Here is a 27,420-nt window from a genome sequence, read left to right on the forward strand (position 1 = left end):
TACTACAGGACAAGTCAGATCCCAGACTGAAACCTGGCTTCATAGATCATATTTTATTTAATAGCATTTAATAGAATTTATGGATGTAATGCTGCAGATTTTATATATAAAATTGAAGTTTATTAACAAAATAAATAATGAAAAAAATTAAACCAAACTAACAGTTTATATAAAAAAATGTTTAAATACACAGTAGAGTGATAATCTCATAAATCCCAAAATGTTCCTGAGGGTATCATAAAGTGGCTGCAAGGGGACTAGGGCTGGGAGTGAAATCTCTAAGGATACACATTCTGATTGAAAGGAAAGGCAAATGGGCAGAGGAACCAGGATTGCCTGTTTAGTAAGAAATTAAATTAGTTTGATAGCTAGAAGTGTGTAAACTCACATTTTAATACATTATATTCCCTCTGGCAAGATTTTGTTCTTAAACTGTCCTCTATATATCATCCTCAAAACTTTCCTTCCCCTTTATGTTTCTTAAAAATCAAACAACACCAGGTTGTAGTCCAACAGGTTTATTTGGAAGCACTAGCTTTCGGAGCACTGCTCCTTCATCAGGTGGTTGTGGAGAATAAGACGATAAGACACAGAAGTTATAGCCATGTGACTTTTAACTTTGTCCAGCCCTGTTCAACACTGGCTCCTCCACAGCATGTCTATTTTTGTGTCATTCACAAATGGCTATAGTACATTCTAATCTGAGTCATTAATACATATTATGAATTATTATGATCTCCATGACACTCCAGTACTTACAAATTGCACAGAACAATGCCCTCCTTACCCTAAATCTGTCATCTCTTATTTAGACAATCCTCATTCCATACTAATATACAACTTCCAACCATAAGTTCCTCTCTTATTAAGTAGTCTAATGAGTGGCATCTTCTGAAACCCGTTCAGAAATTCTTAATATTATGTATCCACTGCATTCCTTTTATCTATCCTGCTTATTATTTTCTCAAAGAATTCTAATAAATTGGTGGGTATGCATTGCCTTCTGTCAAGTCACGCTGACTCTACTTGATCATTTTATGTTTTCCTAAATGTTGTGCTCTTAAGTCCTTTAAAACAGACTCTAACAATTTCCCAATAAAATATGCTAATCTGACTGCCTAATCATTATCTTTTCTCTGAATGGTTCCCTTTGTAAATAAAGGGGTTAATTGACAATTTTCCAGTAGTCTGGGATTTATTCAGGATCTAAGGATTTTTGGAAGATAACTACCAATGCATCTATTGTCACAGAATTCGATCCCATTCTTGTTTCCTCTGTATCATCTTCTTTGCTGCAACACCTTTTTGTACTGTTTGCCTGTCCTTTTGGGAGTTTTGTACCTAAAAATTGTGGGAATAATAGTTAGGCCATGTCCGAATGCATGCCTTAAAGTAACCAAAGACATTCTGCACTCTGTTGATTTGTATTTCTAAATAGCATATCTTGTGAGAATAAGGCAGGTTGGGGTGGCTCAAAGGAATGATTTCTAATTAAAGGAACCTGAGGGTATCAGAGTGATTGTGAGGCTGCAGAAAATATAAGAATTCCAATCAGACCGGGGAAGATTGCACTTCTCCCTCCCCGCTGCTCACAAGTCTAATGTGGACACTTTGGTCAAAGATCTGAGGAGCTGCAGTGAGGTCAGCTCTCCCAGGGATGGCAGGAAGAGAACAACCATAGCAGCCAAACAGCTGTAGACCAGCAGCGGTGAAGGAGGTCCGCAGTGAAAGTGAGGCTCCTCCAATGTGGAGGCAGTGTGCCAAGATCAGGATGTCAGGAGGATGGGAAGAATGAGTGGCACAACACTTTCAATAGTCAAGTCCCACACTCTGTCTTTCCCAGGATTCTCTGAGCAGCCATTCTCAGGAGAGCACAGCTTACAGCTTCATACATTACTCTCTGTCTGGGCACCTCATCTCCACACCTCACATCATTCTGCAACCTTCTGTAGTCACATTTTACTGTGTTTCTCTGCCAGGGTCCCTCCTATTCACAAACAGCATTCCTAACCCTCATTTGTCTTTACTTTCTCTCCTTTGCAGGAGAAGAGAAGGCATAGGTTCAGGGAGAGTTGGGGACCTGAGTGAGGTGGTGGCTGGGGAGTGTCTTCCTTCAGTGACAGCCATTTTAACAGCCATTGGCAATGTAGCCCATCTGGCCCAGTGTGAGGAAGGGAGTATAGCGGAAGGTTATGAATGACAGCAATGACATGCTGAGATAAGCCGAACCTCCTGAGACATTGGTGCTCAGACACATCAAGAAAATGATCCTCTACCTGGTTTGGGTTCCTCCCCTCTTGGAGCTTTCATTTGCTTTATCAAGTGTCTTACAGCAGAGGAGAAAGTTGCTCCTGCTGTGTCAGTGTCGTTTTGTTGTTCCCCGTATTGTTTGTCAGAGATAATAGGTAGAGCTGCGTATTATACTGCCATGCTGTGATGAAAGCAGAGGGGAGTGAAGTGCCAGGCAGGTGAACTGTCGGTGAAGACATTGATATCCCCGCTTATTCAAAGACAGTAGGCTCTGAGAAACAGTGTGATGAACAGTAACCTCACATCTGACCATGACTGGACCTCTTCACCTTCAATGTGAAAGGCTTCCCTTCCAGTCAATTTCACTGAAGAAGCATCGGACACTCATGTTGTTGAATTTAACAGAATCCAAGCGCCTCAAGAAATTGTACTGAAAACAAAAAATGCTGTATATCACAGCAGGTCGGGCAGCATACGCGGAGAGACAGCAAGCTAACATTTCGAGTCTAGATGATTCTTCATCAGAGCTGGTCAGCTAATGGTCATTATTAGATGCTTAAGTCCGGATTTTGGATTCAAATGCCACTGTGACTAGGATTCAAGCTCTGGTGGCCCAGAACATTATCTAAGTTCTAAATTAATAACCTAGCAATAATACCACTAGGCCATTTCCTTCCCTTAAGTGAGGTAAAATCTGTGATTAGGAAAGGTTCAAATACAACTTCCTGTTTCCTATTTAATGCTACTATTTGCAAACTCAAGGATCTCATAGCTGCCTTGTTACCTTGCCCTGCCACCTTAAGGAATTCATGAATTTGCACCCCCATCTCCACAGGCCATTTGCTCTTGCACTCCCCTCCCTCTCTCGTAATATTGATCTCAAAATCATTTCCTGCTTTCCCCAAAATGAATAGCAGTCAATGGCAGATTGAATAAGCCTTGACCTGGTCAATGAACTTCACTGCCTCAGATCTTTGGCACTTGATTCACTTAACCATTGGTCTGTTTGTGTTGGTGGCTGAAATCTGTAACTGTTTAAACCTGGCCAAAATGGCTTTCTATTAAGATATAATGCTCAAATTCATCACATAAATCACATTCTAAATCTACTTGAAGAAGAAAAATAGGTTTTGAAGTGACACAGGCGCTTCAAAAAGTCTGTTCTATCCTGGAGTCCATTGACTCTCTTTAGTGTTTGTTGCAGTTCTGTTTACCCAGGCTAGCTGTGAGCATCCTAACTGCTGAAATTTGTAACTACTTGATGAACTACCACAGGTTGAGAAATAATTAACTTTTCACCCATTCTTAGCATTTGGTCTTTTATTGTATGAGCAGGTAACCTACCAGTTTATCTTGATAGGTATTTGGCAGTGTTGGTGGTATGGAGGCCATGTTATGGGTCGTTATCTCATTGACTGAGGGTTATGAGGTACAGATGTTACCAAATGGTTGTTGCTAAGATCATGTTCATTATTAGAGGAAATGTGAATATATTTGGTAAAGGATAATCATCTCTTTTTTCCATGCTTGTAATCATCCTCAACTATTTTAGGTTTATCAGAGCTGATCACTGGGTACCACAGCCATCTTGAGGCTAGGCACAGAATAAATAGATATAAAATATGCGTGATAAATATTGTTTGGTCAAAGATCAGTCATTTCTCCTGTCCTCTTTTTTCCAAAGTTTGAGCTTGGAAACCTTTGTAGATTGAACCATGTTTATGGGCAAATTACTGCAGTGGTTTGCCATTGTTTTCTGCAAGATGGTTAATCAGGAGATTCAGACGATGACATATTGGGAAGATTTCCAGGCAGACAATCAACCTAAATGGGCATGTAACAAATGCATCTTTTATAGTCAACAATTCCTGATGTGGGATTTGAGCTGTAGTTTCTGGTCCAGCACCACAAGACCTCAAGAGTACATGAGATTAAAAAAAAATTTTTGAATCAACAAGTTGCTTGTTACAGAAGACTAAAAGTTTTCACCATGCCTTTTTCTATTTCTATAATGGAGGAGCGGTGAAGTAAAAAAGAAACCCCTTTAAAGCACGATTGTAAATATTAAAGTGGGAGCTTCAACAGTCATAGAATACTTGGCATTGTTCAGTAAACTTGTTTTCAAGACCATATTATATTATACTAAATGTATTATAAGATGTTGTGATATATCTGTATTTTAATAATTTATTTTTAAGTTTGGATTTTGATCTAGTGAACTATGGGTTTTCTGTGTGCCTGAGGTTTAAGGATTAACTTATATGTATTTCTGAAGCCATGGTGATTTATTTTAAAACCAGCACAAGAGACAGAGAGTTCCAAGTGTGTAATGAGTTTTGGTTTCCATTAAAAAAGTTTCAAAGCAAAGAGTGTCCATTAAGTTTCAATTTAGAAGGAGAGAGGTTGGTGTAAAAAACATATCATTTTATATTTCTTTATTTTGGATTAAGGACCAAAATGAGAAAAGAAGATTCTGCTAGAAAACAATATTGGCGGAAAGAGCTGCTGCATTTTTAAAAACAAGTTGATGGAATTCATTGTGAGTTGTGTTTATACAGTTGCTTTGTTCAAGCAGTGAGGGTAGATGCCTAAGATGCCATGGCATCGGGGGATTGGTGCAAGCTTGATCCAGAGTCAGATTTCTGATTCGTTTGTGCAATCGGGAGCTGCTGAGGGGCTGATATCACCAGCAGGACAATAATTCTCTGATTGGCTGCTAAAGAGCTGAGCAACTGACAGTGAAGTAACTAAAACCTGAAAGAAAGCTGGCTATTTTCTCCCATCAGTTACTGAAAGCTGTTGCCTCCCAGCAGCGACTGGAAAATTGTACAATTACTGTTTCAAATGCCCCGTGAAAGGATGTGGAAGTAAAGTGATTGGAGAACTGAAGGTCTTGGAAGAAGCAAAAGGGATATCTCATTGAATCTTGTGCATTGATGTTATTAATCTACTTTTGCCCAGTTTTCATTCCTGTATTTTTAACTTCCATCCCTGTTTGTTTGTTAAGTCTGTCTGGATGTGTGTTGAAGGATTAAACACAGGGTTAGAGTTTTGGCTAGTAAGTTATACATTTTGGTAATTAATCATTTTGTTTGCCTCTGGTTAGAATCGATTCGCTATTATAAATATTGATTCTTGTTATATATAATAGTGTTTTCTGTGAATCTGACTATTTGATTAATCTTTAATTTTTGTGACAACTCTGGGGCTCTGGGGCACACTTTCTCAAGTGACTTATGGCATTGGTTTTCTTTTGATTAAAGGAAAGCCCAGAGCTTGAAAAGAGCTTTTGGGATTTAGTTTTGTCAGTTTTCGGATGTCTTGACTGGACCATAAGACCATAAGACATAGGAGTGGAAGTAAGGCCATTCGGCCCATCGAGTCCACTCCGCCATTCAATCATGGCTGATGCGCATTTCAGCTCCACTTGCCAGCGTTCTCCCCGTAGCCCTTAATTCCTCTAGACAACAAGAACCTATCGATCTCGGCCTTGAAGACATTTAGCGTCCCGGCTTCCACTGCACTCCGTGGCAATGAATTCCACAGGCCCACCACTCTCTGGCTGAAGAAATGTCTCCGCATTTCCATTCTGAAATGACTGGAACTGGATATATGAAACAGTTACACCTGAGAAAGTGAGACATTTCAGAATTGTTAGTTTAGTTTAAAAATTCCAACCCAGAAGTGTTCAATTAAAACCTTGAAGAAGTTACGTGAAGCTGAGAAAGTCTAAGCTCAGCTGTATGAAGAATCAAGGAAGAGGCTATCAAATTCTCATTACTGAGGCCACAACTAAGTCAAACTCTCTACAGTTCGGATTAATAAGATTGCATTGTGCTATGTATTTTGAAATCTTAAACATGTTAACTTTAAATACTTTGGTTGAGAAAGTGTGGAAACAAGCCCTTCGCCCCAACAAGTCCACACCGACCCTCCGAAGAGCAACCCAACTAGACCTATTCCACTATTTTTACCCTGACTAATGCACTGAACACTACAGGTAATTTAGATTAGATTAGATTACTTACAGTGTGGAAACAGGCCCTTCGGCCCAACAAGTCCACACCGCCCCGCCGAAGCGTAACCCACCCATACCCCTACATCTACATTTACCCCTTACCTAACACTATGGGCAATTTAGCATGGCCCATTCACCTGACCTGCACATCTTTGGACTGTGGGAGGAAAACGGAGCACCTGGAGGAAACCCACGCAGACACTGGGAGAATGTGCAAACTCCACACAGACAGAGGTGGGAATTGAACCCAGGTCCCTGGCGTTGTGAGGCAGCAGTCCTAACCACTGAGCCACCATGACACCCTATTCTATTGCATTTTCATTTCTTTCTATAAAAATGTTTTATTGTTAAAACTAACTCTGCAGCATTGCATGTTCAGGTTCCAGTGTAAGATCATCTTGTTAAAACCAACAAAAAAAATCTATCAAGTCGGGTTTCAGCCTGATGTCTGATTTATCCACTCATAACATCAGCTGTGATCCTAATACATGCATGTTCTTTGTGACCTTACAAACATGGACCTTACATTGTTATTTGAACAAACAATGTTTTAGAGCTCAGAAGAAGCTTTCATTTTTAGGGAATTAACAGGTAGCTTAATGAAAACTTACCTTCTTGTATCACTGTTTTTAATCCAATGATTGTCTACTTTAAGACAGCAACATTCAATAATAACTGGCTGTGTAAATTGCATTCATTTACATGCCTTCTGAGTCACATATCATCCCTGTACATTCAATGTACATTTATGTGAAGATTGTCACCAAATATTTGAACTTACATTGTTTAGGTGACAGTTTATTAGCAAAATATCTAATTTGTTAACAAGTTGAACTTCTTTCTCTGTTGCCTCTGTATAGTGGATGTGCAAATAATTTGCTGTGTGTACAGTTGATGCAATACACATAATTGATGACATGATACATCTGGTAAAGGCGACAATATTTTTATAAAAAGAATTCATAAAGGCAGAGAGAGACAATTTACCAAGAAATCATTGTCAGGGCACCACTGGATGAGTATACAATTTGTCCATGTGGTATTTCTCTGGCTGAAATTTGAGTATAGACATTAGTCCCTTTAATTAAGGATTTACCAATAATAGAGGATGGACTGCAAGGAAACAGTTTGTTAATGACATCAGCAACAATATCCATATTTCTTGCCGATCACCCAGGCAACAGATGGGAATGAAAACATTGATTAAAATAGAACCTTCAGACTGTTCTTGTGATGTTAGTACGAGAGTTTAAAGTGTTGATGAGAGAAGCAATATTGAAATCCAAGAGTAGATCATTGAATCCATTCTCCAGAATTAGCAGTGCTTGCTAATTAGATAGGCTCCTTCTGTTCATACTTTTGCTTATCACAAATATAAGTAGGAAAGTCTTTCGTCCAATTGAGGGATTTGCTTGTTTCCATGTCATAGGTGATATCTTCACCATAATCTCTGAAAGGCTTTTAAGAAATGAACAAATTGTCATTGAAATATGTAGCGACTACGTTCATAGAGAACAAAATACAAAGTTTGTGATTAATAAAGAACTATTAATTTATACACTTTAGTGTTTTACTCTCTTTCATACTTTATTTGAGAGTTAGGAATAATTAAGTGAGAGAGTCACAATTTTTCATTACATCATAAGAACTGTTAAAACCAAATGAAAGGTTATCAAACTGAAACATAGAAAACCTGAACTGAGGGTGGAATCTTCTAGGGCCCTGAATGACATTGGCAATGAAGAAAAATCTAAGAGAATCACAAAAGAAGTTGAGTGAGCCCTTCTGTGATATTCAGAGTAAAAAAGGCTATGGCGTAATGTTGGAAAGTGGGACTAGTATAGATTTAGTGTAGCTTTGTTAGTGCAGACTTGATGGGCCAAAGGGCCTCTTCTGTACTGTATGATTCTAACTCATGTTTTCCAACAGAGTTCAAGACATTGAGGTGAAATTCTCATTTATGAGCGGCGTGAGCCTATGAATCGGCATAATTTTTATCTTTATTACCCTCATTAACTGCAAGTCCCACTGCTCATTATGAGGATCTTATCCCACCACCTGCAGCTTGGAAAGTAGAGACCAAGAATTCCCGGCAAGGAAGGCAGAATGAGTGCCTGGGTGATCCAGACCAGTGGACACTTCAGTGCATCGACCACATGCATACCCACAGATACTAGCATCTGACAACTGTCACCCTCTCCACATCTTCAAGGCACATCTCTGGCCCACTTAAGGTACTCTGCTGCAATGCCATGCTGCAATTTGCATTGCACCGGCACCTACTGTTAAAATGTCATTGCAAAAATACTTTGAACAGAGCTCACAGATTGGAGCAGGCTGCATCTCAGGGTTTCTCACTTGCTGTCATAGTGCTCACTCACTTTGAGCCTTCCTGGATACTGACAGCATCTATGCCCTGCCTTGTCTTTTAGTGCCAGGCTGTTTGTCATGAGTGTAGGCAGTCATCAGACAGGTTGCTGTATGGCAGTGTAATATGTCAATCTCGTACCTGCATTATGTGCCTGCAGCCTACACAGCAATTGCACTTGATATTGCGCTTCAACTGTATGGCCATGCCTCAACATCTACAGGGAGGAGTTGTCCGTCATGTCAAGGGAGACCCCCTTCATTCAGGGGATCTTGGCACAATAAGTCATGGGCAGCTTCCAATGTCAGTCCAGGTGTGTGCAGTGTCAGTTCATCCCTTGGGGTAGTCACAATCCGAATCCTCTTCTCATAGGGGTTGAGAAGCCAAATGTCAGGTAGCCCACCACCTGTCTTGACTCTTTCTGCCCTCCTGTGGGCTGCTCCCTCCTGGAACGAGAAGGATTGAGTGAGATGAAATTGGGTGGCACTGTTGTTAGTCTTGGTGCAATGGGGCAAAAGTGTCCTGAGTGCTTGAGTAGATAGGCATAGCAGGTCAGGCAGCATCCGAGGAGCAGAAAAATCGACCATTCCTGATGAAGGGCTTTTGCCTGAATCATTGATTTTCCTGCTCCTCTGATGCTGCCTGATCTGCTGTGCTTTTCCAGCTCCACACTCTCGACTCTAATCTCCAGCATCTGCAGTCCTCACTTTTGCCTGCTTGAGTAGATAGTTCAGAGGTATGTACAGCTAGCCATGTGGGGGAATTGGGCTGGATAAAAACTAGTGAGGGAAGATACGATATGCAATTGTGATACTGTGTGAGCCTTGGTGGGAGGTGATTGTGGTAGCAGAGAGAAGATAGTGACACTTACTCTTGTAGAGTGGAGAAGGCCATTGACCTTATTCCGAGAGCGCTGGGCATATTTCTGGATGGCTGCGATCATCGTGATCTGGGTGGCAAATTTGGACCAGGCAGGTAGGCTCTGGAGCTGTGGCCACCTCTGACAGTCTTGGGGAAAAAGAGCTTCCTTCTTCTGTAGTATCCCAACTTCCAGGATCTCCAGGTCCCTGTCAATGAAGTGGGGCACCAAATTCTCCTTTTCTACTATATCTTGATGAAGGTCATGAACCAAGCAGGGCAGCTCTGGGCTGTTCTTGACCAGGTGCTCAACATCTTTTCAAAAATGCCACCTGGGACCAGGGATGGCAGTCCATTCTTGCAATGTCTGGGTAATAGCCAGTCATTATTGCTACACTGAGTGGTGAAATTGGGCTAGCATTGGATGGGTGGGGGGGGGGGGGGGGAACCATAGACGGGGAGCAGGTAAATAATGAGCTAAGTTTGATGTGACAGTGTGAGAAAATTCCACAGGCCTCATGGATAGAAGTCCTCCATGAAAGGCGACAAGATTGGCACTTAGCCAAAATATCACAAGATTTAGCCCTTTGCCTTTTATTTCTGTATGAGTGTATGAATGTGATGGTCTAACTGGCTTTCAAACTGCTCTTTGCTAATCATTGATGCTCTCACCCACATGGGGAGTTGGATCAGTTACGTCGAAGAAGCATTTCACACAATAAGGTCAAAAGTCAACCATCTCAACTTGATTGGGAATTTAAGGAAGTGGAAAGATTGGGTCTGGTCAAGTTTGAAGAGTTTGGCGCTGGAAAAGCACAGCCGGCCAGGCAGCATCCATGGAGCAGGAGAATCGACGTTACAAGTGTAAACCCTTCATCAAGAATGTCCAGCACCACACTCTTTGATTCTGATCTCCAGCATCTGCAGTCCTCACTATCTTCTGGTCAAGTTTGGAACCCCATGAACTCAATTTCTGAGCAAATGCAATCAGGGATATCAGATGTTGAAGCCAACTCAATATTTGTCTTTTGAATGCTTCTTGTCCTCACACCTCTTAAGGAGATCTCAAGTTTACAAGCTTGGAGTCATTCAGCACTGTCCTTCAGTCCATCAAGTCAACCTATTTAAATGCATCTTTCCAGCACTTAGCCCATAGTCTTGGACATTTCAACTGCTTATTCACATTCTCTATAAACTTTCTAACAATGGCAGCAGTTCCCTTGTTTCGGGGGTGAAGGTATGGTGAACTGCTACATTAGCGTGTAAATCCTAATTCAGCTCAAGCTCCAGCAGGTCATGATGGTGGGGACAGTGGGTGCAGAGTTGACACAGGAAGTTTGGGTCAGTGTGACTGAGATCCAAATATGATTGAAGAAGGGACAAGAGGATGACAGCAGGGATATCAGGGGTCATGGGAGGTCAAGGTTAGGTATTGTCTGCAGCAGCTTCCGTCATGTGCTTCCACTGACTTCAACCCCCAACACCAGTAACCCAGTATGCTCTCTGCTTGACCCAATCACCTATTCAGGACACAGCCTGCAGCTGAAGTAGTAACTGTGGCATCCCCTTTTGTTTCCTCTAATGCAATGGCATTTTCTTATCCTAGAAGGAAAACAGCTCACAATCCGGCAGGAAGACTGAAAATGGCTGATGGGCTTCCTGATGTTCAGCACCCCCCCACCCCTCCCTGTGGAGAACATCCTGGTTCTCACTGCCCAGAGCAGCAGAATGACTGTGACCAAGCCCCTGGACTAGTATTGGAGGCTGGACCTGACCTGCCAGGTCCCCCAGACCAGACACTACCTCCCTTGGCTTGACAATCATGACAAACTTCTTGTCTTTGCTTCTGTGCTTATTGGTAAGGCAAGACAGAAGTAAGATGAGTCAGGTATCTCTGGCTGAGGGGATAGCATGTAAGAAGGCAATACACAGCAATGCAATGTAGGGATATTGTGAGCATCCAGGTTGGTTCAGAGTGAGCGAATGCTATGGGAGCAAGTGAAGAGCCTGGAGATGTAGCCTGGTGCAGCCCATGAGCTAGGTGTGTGCCCTTGAGAACAAAGTTTCCTTGCAGCAACATTGCAATGATAGTTGTTGGTGCAGCCCAAGGTGCAGCGTTGGATTGCAAGAAATATCTGTCAGTGGATCAGAGATTTGTTGTGAGGGTTCTTGGAGGCTGGTACATATTGGATGCCAATGTCTGTGGAAAATCAGGTTTCTGAGGCTGATACCTTTGGAACATGCTCAAGAGGTCAGTGCCCAGTGTCCAATATGGAGGACCTTTGGAATGAATGGCAAGCTGAAGTGATCAGGTATCTTCATGTGAAGAATTCTCAAAGTCTAGCTTGTTTGAAGTATTAGGCAAGATAGGAAACTGAATGCTTCTGAGACTATTAATTAGACCTCTAACACAGTGTTCAAAAAGCAATAATCCTGCTTAACTCACCAATGTCTGGTGAGAAGCTAGTCTTGCAACTTTCCAGAAGCGTGAAAGATGGTGCAAGTCGTTCCTGATGATGAGATGGGCCTTATTGTCTATGTCTACCATGAATCTCACGATCACTCCTGTCACTTAGTCTACCATAAGATTCCACCTATGAGCTCTGATTCGCTGTCAGAGTTGCTGCCAGATCTACTGAATATTTCAAGGATTTCTCTCTTTATTTTATACTTCCAACATCTGCAATAATTTGATGTGTATCCAGAAGATTAACTCACTTAGTTTTCTAACCATAAATAAACTAGCATTTGAAATGAGGATAGGTAAATGTGAAATGTCAGATCAGGTGCTGCATGAAATTCTTACCATATCATTATAAACCGGGTTTGAATCTTCCCTGGTGCGTCTTAACTCTTTCTCACCTAAGAATGACAAAGATTTAAGAGTTCAGTGCTGTAAAATCCACCACGATATAACTTAACTATCTGCCTGATTCTTTTGATTTTGTAACAGACATATTCCCTAAAATGTAACATTCTTTTATAAGGGGTATTGGCAAAACAGATTCAGACACACAAGTTCAGAAATTGTTCTCTGCAATATTTCATGTCAGCATACACAAATTTAGACCAGTGAATGGCATTCTGTGTGTTATTTTGATAAACCTATTAATCCACTTACTTTAAACACAACATGGAACATTTCCACTGTGTTTTATAAAAGTTGACCCTATAGTTAACTCCAATAACGTTAAAGGCATCATGTTCTTACTTTCCCATTACTGAAAGTGGTACTTTAACCTGAGATTCAACAAACCTTAGGTGAGGGGAGACGTTGAGAAGGACAGTCCTTCCCAGTAACCTCAGCTGGTGCAGGTGTTGAACACTTGCTGTTAGTATAACTCCAGATCATAAACTAGCTGCCCAGTCAACTGAGCAAACTAATCCCCCAATGCCAATGAGGCCAAATGAAAAGATATAAAAGATTATATAAATAATCTGAGTTAAAAATCACACAACACCAGGTTATAGTCCAACAGGTTTAATTGGAAGCACTAGCTTTTGGAGTGCCGCTCCTTCATCAGGTGGTTGAGGAGGACACAATTCTAAGGCACAGAATTTTTGGCCTTACATTTGTGTCCTCCACAACCACCTGATGAAGGAGCGGCACTCCAAAAGTGAGTGCTTCCAATTAAACCTGTTGGACTATAACCTGGTGTTGTGTGATTTTTAACTTTGTACACCCCAGTCTAACACCAGCACCTCCAAATCATAAATAATCTGAAACCCGCTTCATTTGGCAGAGCTTATCTGTCAGACTGTTGATTGCAGTGGGATTAGAACACATGGCACTGATTTCACTGATTTAGTTAATAAAACATTGAAACATAGTCTGTAACGACTAAACACTGTATTTAAATTTCATTCTTATCATCACATTTAGGCTTCCACCCACATCTGTTTGGAAGATGATATTTACACCAGCTCTTTGCATACTTGCTTCCTGTATTTGCTGCATTGTATATTGTTCTTTATCTGAGGCTTTATTTAAATCTGTGGGGTCAAGGCATATTTTCATTCATTGTTCAGCTTTACTGTGACTGCCCTAAAGATTCCTGCAGGTGTCAGCTGTGACTCATTTGGTAACACTCTGTGGCAGTAGATTGTAGGTTCAAGTCCCACTTTATAAAGTCAAACACAAAGGCCTTGTCTGATACTCCAATACACACTGAGGCAGGGGCTCATCGTTTAATATTTGCATTGTGGATGAGATGACAAACTGAGGCCACCGTCTGCCTTTTTGGCTCACTGATTCCCAAGGTGAGTGTGTGACTGTTTCCCAGTGTCCCACCAAATAACTTACCCTCAACCTACTTCACTGAAGAATGGTTTTGTTTTGGAGCTTGTTACATTTTCTACGTTTGTGACAATTGGCTGGAAAGCACTTTGGAATGTGCAGGAGTAAATGGTGCTATATAAATGTGAGTCAAGAGTGTGTTGCTGGAAAAGCACAGCAGGTCAGGCAGCATCCAAGGAGCAGAAGAATCAATGTTTCAGGCATAAGCCCTTCATCAGGAATTGGCTGAACGCCAGCACCACACTCTTGACTCTGATCTCCAGCACGTGCAGCCCTCACTTTCTCTTATATGAATGTGAGTTTTTCCTTTTTCTTTGCACCTGGTATTGGCATTAATCTCTGTTCCTTACAATCATTGACCCTAGCATTTAGGCTGTACAAGAGCCTGTGACAAATTTGTGGCCATACATTGTTTATTTTACGCTTTTACAGCAGACAGAAAAGGCAGGCAGCACTTAATGCTGTACTTTGACCTGGAAGGCTGTGCAAAAGCGACCTTAGTAAAATTGGTAACTGTCAATTTGACTGTGAGTTTCCTTCGTGTCGGTGCAGACACCATGGGGCGAAGAGCTTCTTCTGCATTGCGTAATACTACGATTCTAATGCCGTTTATCTCAGCAGCCCTATGACTCGAGATTCCCTCTTTTGACAAAGTTTAAGCCAGTTTAGTGGGACCAGCTCTGAGGAAATGTTTAGCCTCTCTCTCTTTGTCCAATTGGAAGCTGAGAAGCTAGCCTTTCAATGTGAAATTGGAAGGTTCTGAATTCTCTAACTTACCAGCTGCAGTTTTCTTCCTGTATCTTGTGGCATAGATAGTAACAACAAGGGACAAAATAACCACAATTCCGAGCGCAGGTACCACTGTTATGGAAAAATTTGGCGTGCTGTGAAAGAGAACGGTAGAGAGTTTATTTCTCCAAATAGGAGCTCATTTTCTGAGCAGGACCATAGACTTCTTTTTTCACGACTCCCTTATTTGCAAGGCATAATGATACAAGGTTTCACACCAGCTGAAGTTCAGAATGGACTTATGGAGTATAAATCTGAAATGGACACTTGGAAAACAGAGTTAAAAGATCAGGTGTGGAAAATGAACAGAAACTCTCAAGCGTCAGGACAAAAAAAAACATGCTTTTGCTAAGGACATTTAAGAAAGCACATTTTCTGGGGTGACAAATGAGAGAGACTCCGGCCAGTGAAGGAACAGAGTCCTGCCTCAGATCCTTCAGGAGAAAGAGAATTTATATTGCCCTTCATTGAAGAAGCGAAACAGACCTTTGCTAAAGGGGTTCGACAGCAGCTCAGTTAAGATTTGTTTGAAGATTTTCAGGAATCATAGAATCCCTACAGTGTGGAAACAGCCCTTCGGCCCAACAAGTCCACACCAACCCTACGAAGAGTAACACACCCAGACCTATTCCCCTACCCTATATTTACCCTTGACCAATGCACCTAACCTATACATCCCTGAACACTATGGGCAATTTAGCATGGCCAATTCACCTAACCTGCACATCTTTGGATTGTGGGAGGAAACTGGAACACCCGAAGGAAACCCCTGCAGACACGGTGAGAATGTGCAAACTCCACACAGATAGTCTCCCGAGGCTGACGTGGAACCCAGGTCGCTGGCGCTGTGAGGCAGCAGTGCTAACCACTGACCCACTGTGACGCTGATGAAGGTCAGTTCGAGAAAGGAATTACATCATATCCAGAGGGATGGAAACAGCCAGTTCAACCTCATCAGTCTGTGTTAGTGTAAATCTTCAAAATGAATCCTATTCCAAACACAATATTTTTATTTTCACTTAAACTTTAAAATGTTAGAATTTTCCATCATGGAGAAAAAAAATCAGATAAAGACTTTATAACTCTCCCCTCCTTCAACGCATTTATAAATGTCAAAATGATCTCTGTTTTGATTTCTGGCAGTATTTTCCACAGTCTCAAAACCCTTGATGCGAAAATACTTCTCCTGTCAGTCAGAAACTCATATTTAATCTTAAACGTACCTTCCCTGGTCCATGACTCCCACAAAGTTCTAAAAGCTCTGTGTCATCCTTTTAACCTTTAAATTATCCCCTAAATTCCCTTGCACTAATAAAAACAGCGGTAAATTTTCATACTTTTATTCACATTTGCATTTTGTCACAGCAGACAATGGATTCGATTGGCTTTCTTAGTGAATAAGAAGAGTTGTTCTTATTTAGTTAGAAAATGTCTTTGAAATTAACCAAAGAACCCTTTAAGTATAGCGAACAATTTCCCTGTAGTTATAAATATTCTGAATCAACCTACTTGAGCATATGATGAAAACTGAGGATGTGAGAGTGCCAGAACTGAAGGCCTTTTGAGGTCTTATGAGGGTTGTAGGCTTGGACAAGATTACAGAAATAACGACAATGGAAGCACATGAATTATCAAATGGACAGAGGAGGTTGAATCTGATGACAGGTAAATGGGACTTGGTGGAAACTTGGAGAGAGTCAGAAGTGTTTGGATAATCTCACATTTATTGAAGATGAACAATTGCTGACCAGCTGTTGAATAATCAGATGAGTAACTGGCTTCAATCAGTAGCCAGTCACCATTCAGTGACAATCCCAGGGTTAGTGGCTGGTGTTCATTCTGTTCAATCTCTGACCTCACTCTCTGTACATTCACAGGGTCAGTGACTGACCCTCACTCTCTGACAATTCCCAGGGTCACACACTGATCCTCACTCTCTCATTATTCCCAGGGTCACACACTGACCCTCACTCTCTGACCATTCCCAGGGTCACACACTGACTCTCACTCTCTGAACATTCCCAGGGTAAAACACTGACCCTCACTCTCGCCCCATTCCCAGGGTCAGTGACTGACCCTCACTGTCTGACCATTCCCAGGGTAAAACATTGACCCTCACGCTCTCCCCATTGCCAGGGTCAGTGACTGACCCTCACTCTCTGGCCATTCCCAGGGTCACACACTGACTCTCATTCTCTGACCATTCCCAGCGTCAGTGACTGACCCTCACTCTCTGATCATTCTCAGGGTCACACACTGACCCTCACTCTCTCCCCATTCCCAGGGTCAGTTACTGACCCTCACTCTCTGGCCATTCCCAGGGTCACACACTGAAATTCATTCTCTGACCATTCGCAGGGTCACATAAAGAACCTCACTCTCTGAACATCCCAGGGTCACATACAGACCCTCACTCTTTGACCATTTCCATGGCGACATACTGACCCACATTCTCTGAGCATTCCCACTGTAACACACTGACCCTCACTTTCTGACCATTCCCAGGATCACACACTGACCCTCACATTCTGACCATTCCCAGGGTCACATACTGACCCTCACGGTCAGACCATTCCCACAGTCACAAACTGACCCTCACACTCTGACCATTCCTAGGGTCACGCATTGAGACCCTCACTCGGAACATTCACAGGGTCAGTGACTGACCCTCACAAACTGAGCATTCCCACCATCACCCACTGACCCTCACTCTCTGACCACTCCCAGGGTCACACACTGGACCTCACTCTCTGACCATTCCCAGGGTCAGTGACTGACCGTCACTCTCTGACTATTCCCAGGGTCACACTCTGAACCTCACTCTCTCACCATAAACAGGGTCAGTAACTGACCCTCACTCTCTGACCATTCACAGGATCAGTGACTGACCAGTCACTGATCATTCCCACCATCACAAACTGACACTCACTCTCTGACTATTCCCAGGATCACACACTGACTCTCACTCTCTGATCATTCCCAGGGTCACACACTGACCCTCACTCTCTGACCACTCCCAGGGTCACACACTGACCCTCAGTCTCTGACCATTCCCCGGGTCACACACTGACCCTCACCTTCTGATCATTCCCAGGGTCACACACTGACCCTCACTCTCTGTCCACTCACAGGGTCACACAGTGACCCTCACTCTCTGACCATTCCCAGCGTAAGTGACTGACTCTCACTCTCTAACCATTTCCAGCATCACACACTGACCCTCACTGTCTGACCATTCCCAGGGTCACACACTGTACCTCACTCTCTGAACATTCCCAGGGTCAGTGACTGATCCTCACTGCCTGACCATTCCCAGGGTCAGAGATTGACCCTCACTCTCTGACCATTCCCAGGGTCAGTGACTGACCCTCACTCTCTGACCATTCCCAGGGTCACACACTGACCCTCACTCGAAGAACATTCCCAGGGTCACACACTGACCCTCACCTTTGACCATTCCCAGGGTCACATACTGACCCTCACTCTCTCACCATTCCCATGGTCACACACTGACCCTCATTGTCTGGCCATTCCCCGGGTCACACACTGACCCTCACCTTCTGATCATTCCCATGGTCACATACTGACCCTCACTCTCTGTACATTCACAGGGTCAGTGAATGACCTCACTCTCTGACTATTCCCAGTGTTACACACTGACCCTCACTCTCTCATCATTCCCAGGGTCACACACTGACTCTCAGTCTCTGATCATTCCCAAGGTCACACACTGACCCTCACTCTCTGACCATTCCCATGGTCACACACTGACCCTCACTGTCTGACCATTCCCACGGTCACATACTGACACTCACTCTCTCACCATTCCCCGGGTCACACACTGACCCTCACCTTCTGATCATTCCCAGGGTCACATACTAACCCGCACTCTCTGACCATTCCCAGGGTCACACACACTGACGCTCACTCTCTGTCCACTCACAGGGTCACACACTGACCTTCACTCTCTCCCCATTCCCAGGGTCAGTTACTGTCCTTCACTCTCTGACAATTCCCAGGGTCACACACTGACCCTCACTCTCTGGCCATTCCCAGGGTCACACACTTACCATCACTCTCTGACCATTCCCAGGGTCATACACTGGTCCTCACTCTCTGACCGTTCACAGGGTCATACATTGTACCTCACTCTCTGACCATTCACAGGGTCAGTGACTGACCCTCTCACACTGACCAATCCCTCCATCACATACTGCCCCTCACCCTCTGACCATTCCCAGGGTCACACACTGACCCACACTCTCTCAACATTCATAGGGTCAGTGACTGACCCTCACTCTCTGACCATTCATAGGGTCAGTGAATGACCCTCACTCTCTGACCATTCCCAGGGTCACACACTGGCTCTCACTCTCTGACCATTCCCAGGGTCAGTGACTGACCCTCCCTTTCTGACCATTCCCAGGGTTAGTGACTGACCCTTACTCTCTGACCGTTCCCAGGGTCACACACTGACCCTCCCTCTCTGACCATTCCCAAGGTCACACACTGGCCCTCACCTTTGACCATTCCCAGGGTCACATACTGACCCTCACTCTCTCACCATTCCCATGGTCACACACTGACCCTCATTGTCTGGCCATTCCCCGGGTCACACACTGACCCTCACCTTCTGATCATTCCCATGGTCACATACTGACCCTCACTCTCTCACCATTCCCAGGGACACACACTGACACTCACTCTCTGACCACTCACAGGGTCACACACTGACCAGTCCTAGGGTCAGTGACTGACCGTCACTCTCTGACTATTCCAAGGGTCACACACTGACCCTCACTCTCTGACCATTCCCAAGGTCACACTCTGACCCTTCACTGTCTGACCATTCCCACGGTCACATACTGACCCTCACTCTCTCACCATTCCCCGGGTCACACACTGACCCTCACCTTCTGATCATTCCCAGGGTCACATACTAACCCGCAGTCTCTGTCCACTCACAGGGTCACACACTGACCTTCACTCTCTCCCCATTCCCAGGGTCAGTTACTGACCCTCACTCTCTGACAATTCCCAGTGTCACACACTGACCCTCACTCTCTGGCCATTCCCAGGGTCACACACTGAACTTCATTCTCTGACCATTCCCAGGGTCACATAAAGAACCTCACTCTGAACATCCCAGGGTCACATACAGACCCTCGCTCTCTGACCATTCCCACGGTGACATACTGACCCACATTCTCTGAGCATTCCCACCGTAACACACTGACTCTCACTCTCTGACCATTCCCAGGGTCACACATTGACCCTCACATTCTGACCATTCCCAGGGTCACATACTGACCGTCACTCTCTGACCATTCCCATGGTCACACATTGACCCTCACGGTCAGACCATTCTCACAGTCACAAACTGACCCTCACTCTCTGACCATTCCTAGGGTCTCACATTTAGACCCTCACTCTCTGTAAATCCACAGGGTCAGTGACTGACCCTCACAAACTGATCATTCCCACCATCACACACTGACCCTCACTCTCTGACAATTCCCAGGATAACACACCGACCCTCACTCTCTGACAATTCCCAGGATAACACACTGACCCTCACTCTCTGACAATTCCCAGGATAACACACTGACCCTCACTCTCTGACAATTCCCAGGATAACACTCTGACTCTCACTCTCTGATCATTCCCAGGGTCACACACTGAACCTCACTCTCTCACCATACACAGGGTCAGTGACTGACCCTCACTCTCTGACCATTCACAGGGTCAGTGACTGACCCTCACTCTCTGACCATTCACAGGATCAGTGACTGACCCTCACACACTGATCATTCTCACCATCACACACTGACTCTCACTCTCTGATCATTCCCAGGGTCACCCACTGACCCTCACTCTCTCACAATTCCCAGGGTCACACACTGACCCTCACTCTCTAACCATTCCCAGCATTACACACTGACCCTCACACTCTGACCATTCCCAGGTTCATACACTGGACCTCACTCTCTGACCATTCACAGGATCAGTGACTGACCCTCACACACTGATCATTCTCACCATCACACACTGACCCTCAGTCTCTGACCATTCCCAGGATATCACACTGACTCTCACTCTCTGATCATTCCCAGGGTCACACACTGACCCTCACTCTCTGACCACTCACAGGGTTACACAGTGACCCTCACACTCTGACCATTCCCAGCGTAATTGACTGACTCTCACTCTCTGACCATTCCCATGGTCACACACTGACCCCAACTCTCTGACCACATCCAGGGTCACACACTGACCCTCACTCTCTGACCATTCCCAGGATCACACACTGACCCTCAATCTCTGACTTTTCCCAGGGTCACACACTGGACCTCACTCTTTGACCATTCCCAGGGTCAAGTGACTGTCGTCACTCTCTGACCATTCACACCATCACACACTGACCCTCACTCTCTGACCATTCCCAGGGTCAGTGACTGACCCTCACTCTCTGACCATTCCCACTGTCACACACCGACCCTCACTCTCTGACCATTCCCAGGGTCACACACTGAACCTCATTCTTTGATCATTCCCACTGTCACACACTGACCCTCAGTCTCTGACCATTCCCCGGGTCACACACTGACCCTCACTCTCTGACCACTCACACGGTCACACAGTGACCCTCACTCTCTGACCATTCCCAGCGTAAGTGACTGACTCTCACTCTCTGACCATTCCCATGGACACACTGACCCTCACTCTCAGACCATTCACAGTATCACACACTGATTCTCACTCTCTGACCATTCCCCGGGTCACACTGTGACCCTCACTCTCTGACAATTCCCAGGGTCACCCACTGGCCCTCACTCTCTGACCATTACCTGGGTCCGTGACTGACACTCACTCTCTGACCATTCCCAGGGTCACCCACTGAACCTCACTCTCTGACCATTACTTGGGTCAGTGACTGACTCTCACTTTCTAACCATTTCCAGCATCACACACTGACCCTCACTGTTTGACTATTCCCAGGGTCACACACTGTACCTCACTCTCTGAACATTCCCAGGGTCAGTGACTGATCCTCACTGCCTGACCATTCCCACTTTCACAAACTGACCCTCACACTCTGACCACTCATAGGGTCACACACTGAACCACACTGTCTGACCATTCCCAGGGTCAATGACTGACCATCACTCTCTGACCATTTCCAGGGTTACACACTGACCCTCACTCTCTCAGCATTCCCAGTGTCAGTGACTGAACCTCACTCTCTGACCATTTCCTCCATTACACATTGACCCTCACTCTCTGACCATTCACAGGTTCAATGACTGATCCTCACTCTCTGACCATTCCCAGGGTCAGTGACTGACCATCACTCTCTGACCATTCACACCATCACACACTGACTCTCACTCTCTGACCATTCCCAGGGTCACCCACTGACCCTCACTCTCTCACAATTCCCAGGGTCACGCACTGACCCTCACTCTCTAACCATTCCCAGCATTACACACTGACCCTCCAACTCTGACCATTCCCAGGTTCATACACTGGACCTCACTCTCTGACCGTTCACAGGGTCATACACTGGACCTCACTCTCTGACCGTTCACAGGGTCAGTGACTGACCCTCACACACTGATCATTCTCACCATCACACACTGACCCTCACTCTCTGACCATTCCCAGGATAACACACTGACTCTCACTCTCTGATCATTCCCAGGGTCACACACTGACCCTCACTCTCGGACCAGTCCCAGGGTCACACACTGACCCTCACTCTCTGACCATTCCCGGGTCACAGACTGACCCTCACTCTCTGACCACTCACAGGGTCACACAGTTCCCCTCACTCTCTGACCATTCCCAGCATAAGTGACTGACTCTCACTTTCTGACCATTCCCATGGACACACACTGACCCTCACTCTCTGACTACTCTCAGGGTCACACACCGACTCTCACTCTCTGACCATTCCCATGGTCACACACCGACCCCTACTGTCTGACCACACCCAGGGTCACACACTGAACCTCACTCTTTGACCATTCCCACTGTCACACACCGACCCTCACTCTCTGACCATTCCCAGGATCACACACTGACCCTCAATCTCTGACTTTTCCCAGGGTCACACACTGGACCTCACTCTTTGACCATTCCCAGGGTCAAGTGACTGTCGTCACTCTCTGACCATTCCCAGGATCACACACTGACCCACAATCTCTGTCTTTTCCCAGGGTCACACACTGGACCTCACTCTTTGACCATTCCCAGGGTCAAGTGACTGTCGTCACTCTCTGACCATTCACACCATCACACACTGACCTTCACTCTCTGACCATTCCCAGGGTCAGTGACTGACCATCACTCTCTGACTATTCCCAGGGTCACACTCTGAACCTCACTCTCTCACCATAAACAGGGTCAGTAACTGACCCTCACTCTCTGACCATTCACAGGTTCAGTGACTGACCCTCACTCACTGATCATTCCCACCATCACACACTGACACTCACTCTCTGACTATTCCCAGGATCACACACTGACTCTCACTCTCTGATCATTCCCAGGGTCACACACTGACCCTCACTCTCTGACCACTCCCAGGGTCACACACTGACCCTCAGTCTCTGACCATTCCCCGGGTCACACACTGACCCTCACTCTCTGTCCACTCACAGGGTCACACAGTGACCCTCACTCTCTGACCATTCCCAGCGTAAGTGACTGACTCTCACTCTCTAACCATTTCCAGCATCACACACTGACCCTCACTATCTGACCATTCCCAGGGTCACACACTGTACCTCACTCTCTGAACATTCCCAGGGTCAGTGACTGATCCTCACTGCCTGACCATTCCCACTTTCACACACCGACCATTGCTCTCTGACCATTCACAGGGTCACACACTGACCCTCACTCTCTGACCACTCACAGGGTCACACAGTGACCCTCACTCTCTGACCATTCCCAGCGTAAGTGACTGACTCTCACTCTCTAACCATTTCCAGCATCACACACTGACCCTCCCTGTCTGACCATTCCCAGGGTCACACACTGTACCTCACTCTCTGAACATTCCCAGGGTCAGTGACTGATCCTCACTGCCTGACCATTCCCACTTTCACACACCGACCATTGCTTTCTCACCATTCACAGGGTCACACACTGACCCTCACTCTCTGACCATTCCCCGGGCACACACTGACCCTTACACTCTGACCACTCACAGGGTCACACAGTGACCCTCACTCTCTGACCATTCCCAGCGTAAGTGACTGACTCTCACTCTCTGACCATTCCCATGGACACACTGACCCTCACTCTCTGACCATTCACAGTATCACACACTGATTCTCACTCTCTGACCATTCCCCGGGTCACACTGTGACCCTCACTCTCTGACAATTCCCAGGGTCACCCACTGGCCCTCACTCTCTGACCATTACCTGGGACAGTGACTGACCCTCACTCTCTGACCATTCCCAGGGTCACCCACTGAACCTCACTCTCTGACCATTACTTGGGTCAGTGACTGACTCTCACTTTCTAACCATTTCCAGCATCACACACTGACCCTCACTGTTTGACTATTCCCAGGGTCACACACTGTACCTCACTCTCTGAACATTCCCAAGGTCAGTGACATCCTCACTGCCTGACCATTCCCACTTTCACACACCGACCCTCGCTCTCTGACCATTCCCAGGGTCACACACTGACCCTCACACTCTGACCATTCCCAGGGTCACACACTGACCCACACTCTCTCAACATTCCCAGGGTCAGTGACTGACCCTCACTCTCTGACCATTCATAGGGTCAGTGACTGACCCTCACTCTCTGACCATTCCCAGGGTCACACACTGGCCCTCACATTTGACCATTCCCAGGGTCACACACTGACCCTCACTCGAAGAACATTCCCAGGGTCACACACTGACCCACACCTCTGACCATTCCCAGGGTCACATACTGACCCTCACTCTCTCACCATTCCCATGGTCACACACTGACCCTCATTGTCTGGCCAATCCCCGGGTCACACACTGACCCTCACCTTCTGATCATTCCCACGGTCACATACTGACCCTCACTCTCTCACCATTCCCAGGGACACACACTGACACTCACTCTCTGACCACTCACAGGGTCACTCTCTGACTATTCCAAGGGTCACACACTGACCCTCGCTCTCTGTACATTCACAGGGTCAGTGAATGACCTCATTCTCTGACTATTCCCAGTGTCACACACTGATCCTCACTCTCTCATCATTCCCAGGGTCACACACTGACCCTCACTCTCTGACCATTCCCATGGTCACACTCTGACCCTCACTGTCTGACCATTCCCACGGTCACATACTGACCCTCACTCTCTCACCATTCCCCGGGTCACACACTGACCCTCACCTTCTGATCATTCCCAGGGTCACATACTAACCCGCACTCTCTGACCATTCCCAGGGTCACACACTGACGCTCACTCTCTGTCCACTCACAGGGTCACACACTGACCTTCACTCTCTCCCCATTCCCAGGGTCAGTTACTGACCCTCACTCTCTGACAATTCCCAGTGTCACACACTGACCCTCACTCTCTGGCCATTCCCAGGGTCACACACTGAACATCATTCTCTGACCATTCCCAGGGTCACATAAAGAACCTCACTCTCTGAACATCCCAGGGTCACATACAGACCCTCGCTCTCTGACCATTCCCACGGTGACATACTGACCCACATTCTCTGAGCATTCCCACCGTAACACACTGACTCTCACTCTCTGACCATTCCCAGGGTCACACATTGACCCTCACATTCTGACCATTCCCAGGGTCACATACTGACCGTCACTCTCTGACCATTCCCATGGTCACACATTGACCCTCACGGTCAGACCATTCTCACAGTCACAAACTGACCCTCACTCTCTGACCATTCCTAGGGTCTCACATTTAGACCCTCACTCTCTGTAAATTCACAGGGTCAGTGACTGACCCTCACAAACTGATCATTCCCACCATCACACACTGACCCTCACTCTCTGACCATTCCCAGGATAACACACTGACTCTCACTCTCTGATCATTCCCAGGGTCACACACTGAACCTCACTCTCTCACCATACACAGGGTCAGTGACTGACCCTCACTCTCTGACCATTCACAGGATCAGTGACTGACCCTCACACACGGATCATTCTCACCATCACAAACTGACCCTCACTCTCTGACCATTCCCAGGATAACACACTGACTCTCACTCTCTGATCATTCCCAGGGTCACACACTGACTCTCACTCTCTGACCATTCCCATGGTCACACACTGACCCCTACTGTCTGACCATACCCAGGGTCACACACTGAACCTCACTCTTTGACCATTCCCACTGTCACACACCGACCCTCACTTTCTGACCATTCCCAGGGTCACACACTGACCCTCAATCTCTGACTTTTCCCAGGGTCACACACTGGACCTCACTCTTTGACCATTCCCAGGGTCAAGTGACTGTCGTCACTCTCTGACCATTCACACCATCACACACTGACACTCACTCTCTGACTATTCCCAGGATCACACACTGACTCTCACTCTCTGATCATTCCCAGGGTCACACACTGACCCTCACTCTCTGACCACTCCCTGGGTCACACACTGACCCTCAGTCTCTGACCATTCCCTGGGTCACACACTGACCCTCACTCTCTGACCACTCACAGGGTCACACAGTGACCCTCACTCTCTGACCATTCCCAGCGAATGTGACTGACTCTCACTCTCTAACCATTTCCATCATCACACACTGACCCTCACACTCTGACCATTCCCAGGGTCACACACTGACCCACACTCTCTCAACATTCCCAGGGTCAGTGACTGACCCTCACTCTCTGACCATTCATAGGGTCAGTGACTGACCCTCACTCTCTGACCATTCCCAGGGTCACACACTGACCCTCCCTCTCTGACCATTCCCAGGGTCACACACTGGCCCTCACATTTGACCATTCCCAGGGTCACACACTGACCCTCACTCGAAGAACATTCCCAGGGTCACACACTGACCCACACCTCTGACCATTCCCAGGGTCACATACTGACCCTCACTCTCTCACCATTCCCATGGTCACACACTGACCCTCATTGTCTGGCCAATCCCCGGGTCACACACTGACCCTCACCTTCTGATCATTCCCACGGTCACATACTGACCCTCACTCTCTCACCATTCCCAGGGACACACACTGACACTCACTCTCTGACCACTCACAGGGTCACACACTGACCAGTCCTAGGGTCAGTGACTGACCGTCACTCTCTGACTATTCCAAGGGTCACACACTGACCCTCGCTCTCTGTACATTCACAGGGTCAGTGAATGACCTCATTCTCTGACTATTCCCAGTGTCACACACTGATCCTCACTCTCTCATCATTCCCAGGGTCACACACTGACCCTCACTCTCTGACCATTCCCATGGTCACACTCTGACCCTCACTGTCTGACCATTCCCACGGTCACATACTGACCCTCACTCTCTCACCATTCCCCGGGTCACACACTGACCCTCACCTTCTGATCATTCCCAGGGTCACATACTAACCCGCACTCTCTGACCATTCCCAGGGTCACACACTGACGCTCACTCTCTGTCCACTCACAGGGTCACACACTGACCTTCACTCTCTCCCCATTCCCAGGGTCAGTTACTGACCCTCACTCTCTGACAATTCCCAGTGTCACACACTGACCCTCACTCTCTGGCCATTCCCAGGGTCACACACTGACCTTCACTCTCTCCCCATTCCCAGGGTCAGTTACTGACCCTCACTCTCTGACAATTCC

General features: G+C 46.0%; 1 protein-coding gene across 1 annotated transcript in view; it reads right to left on the bottom strand.

Moving 5' to 3' along the window:
- Positions 1-7,198: 7,198 nt before the first annotated feature.
- LOC140467116 (polymeric immunoglobulin receptor-like) overlaps positions 7,199-27,420 on the bottom strand; it is an 89,403-nt gene continuing 69,181 nt past the window's right edge. The window contains exons 11-13 of the mRNA XM_072563182.1: positions 14,569-14,675; positions 12,301-12,356; positions 7,199-7,726 (exon numbers count right to left, since the gene is read on the bottom strand). Of these exons, the coding sequence (XP_072419283.1) occupies positions 7,601-7,726; positions 12,301-12,356; positions 14,569-14,675 (289 nt within the window). The 3' untranslated portion in view covers positions 7,199-7,600. The remainder of the gene's footprint in view (positions 7,727-12,300; positions 12,357-14,568; positions 14,676-27,420) is intronic.

The sequence above is a fragment of the Chiloscyllium punctatum genome, chromosome 45 (assembly GCF_047496795.1).
Source record: "Chiloscyllium punctatum isolate Juve2018m chromosome 45, sChiPun1.3, whole genome shotgun sequence".
In the NCBI taxonomy this organism is placed as follows: Eukaryota; Metazoa; Chordata; class Chondrichthyes; order Orectolobiformes; family Hemiscylliidae; genus Chiloscyllium; species Chiloscyllium punctatum.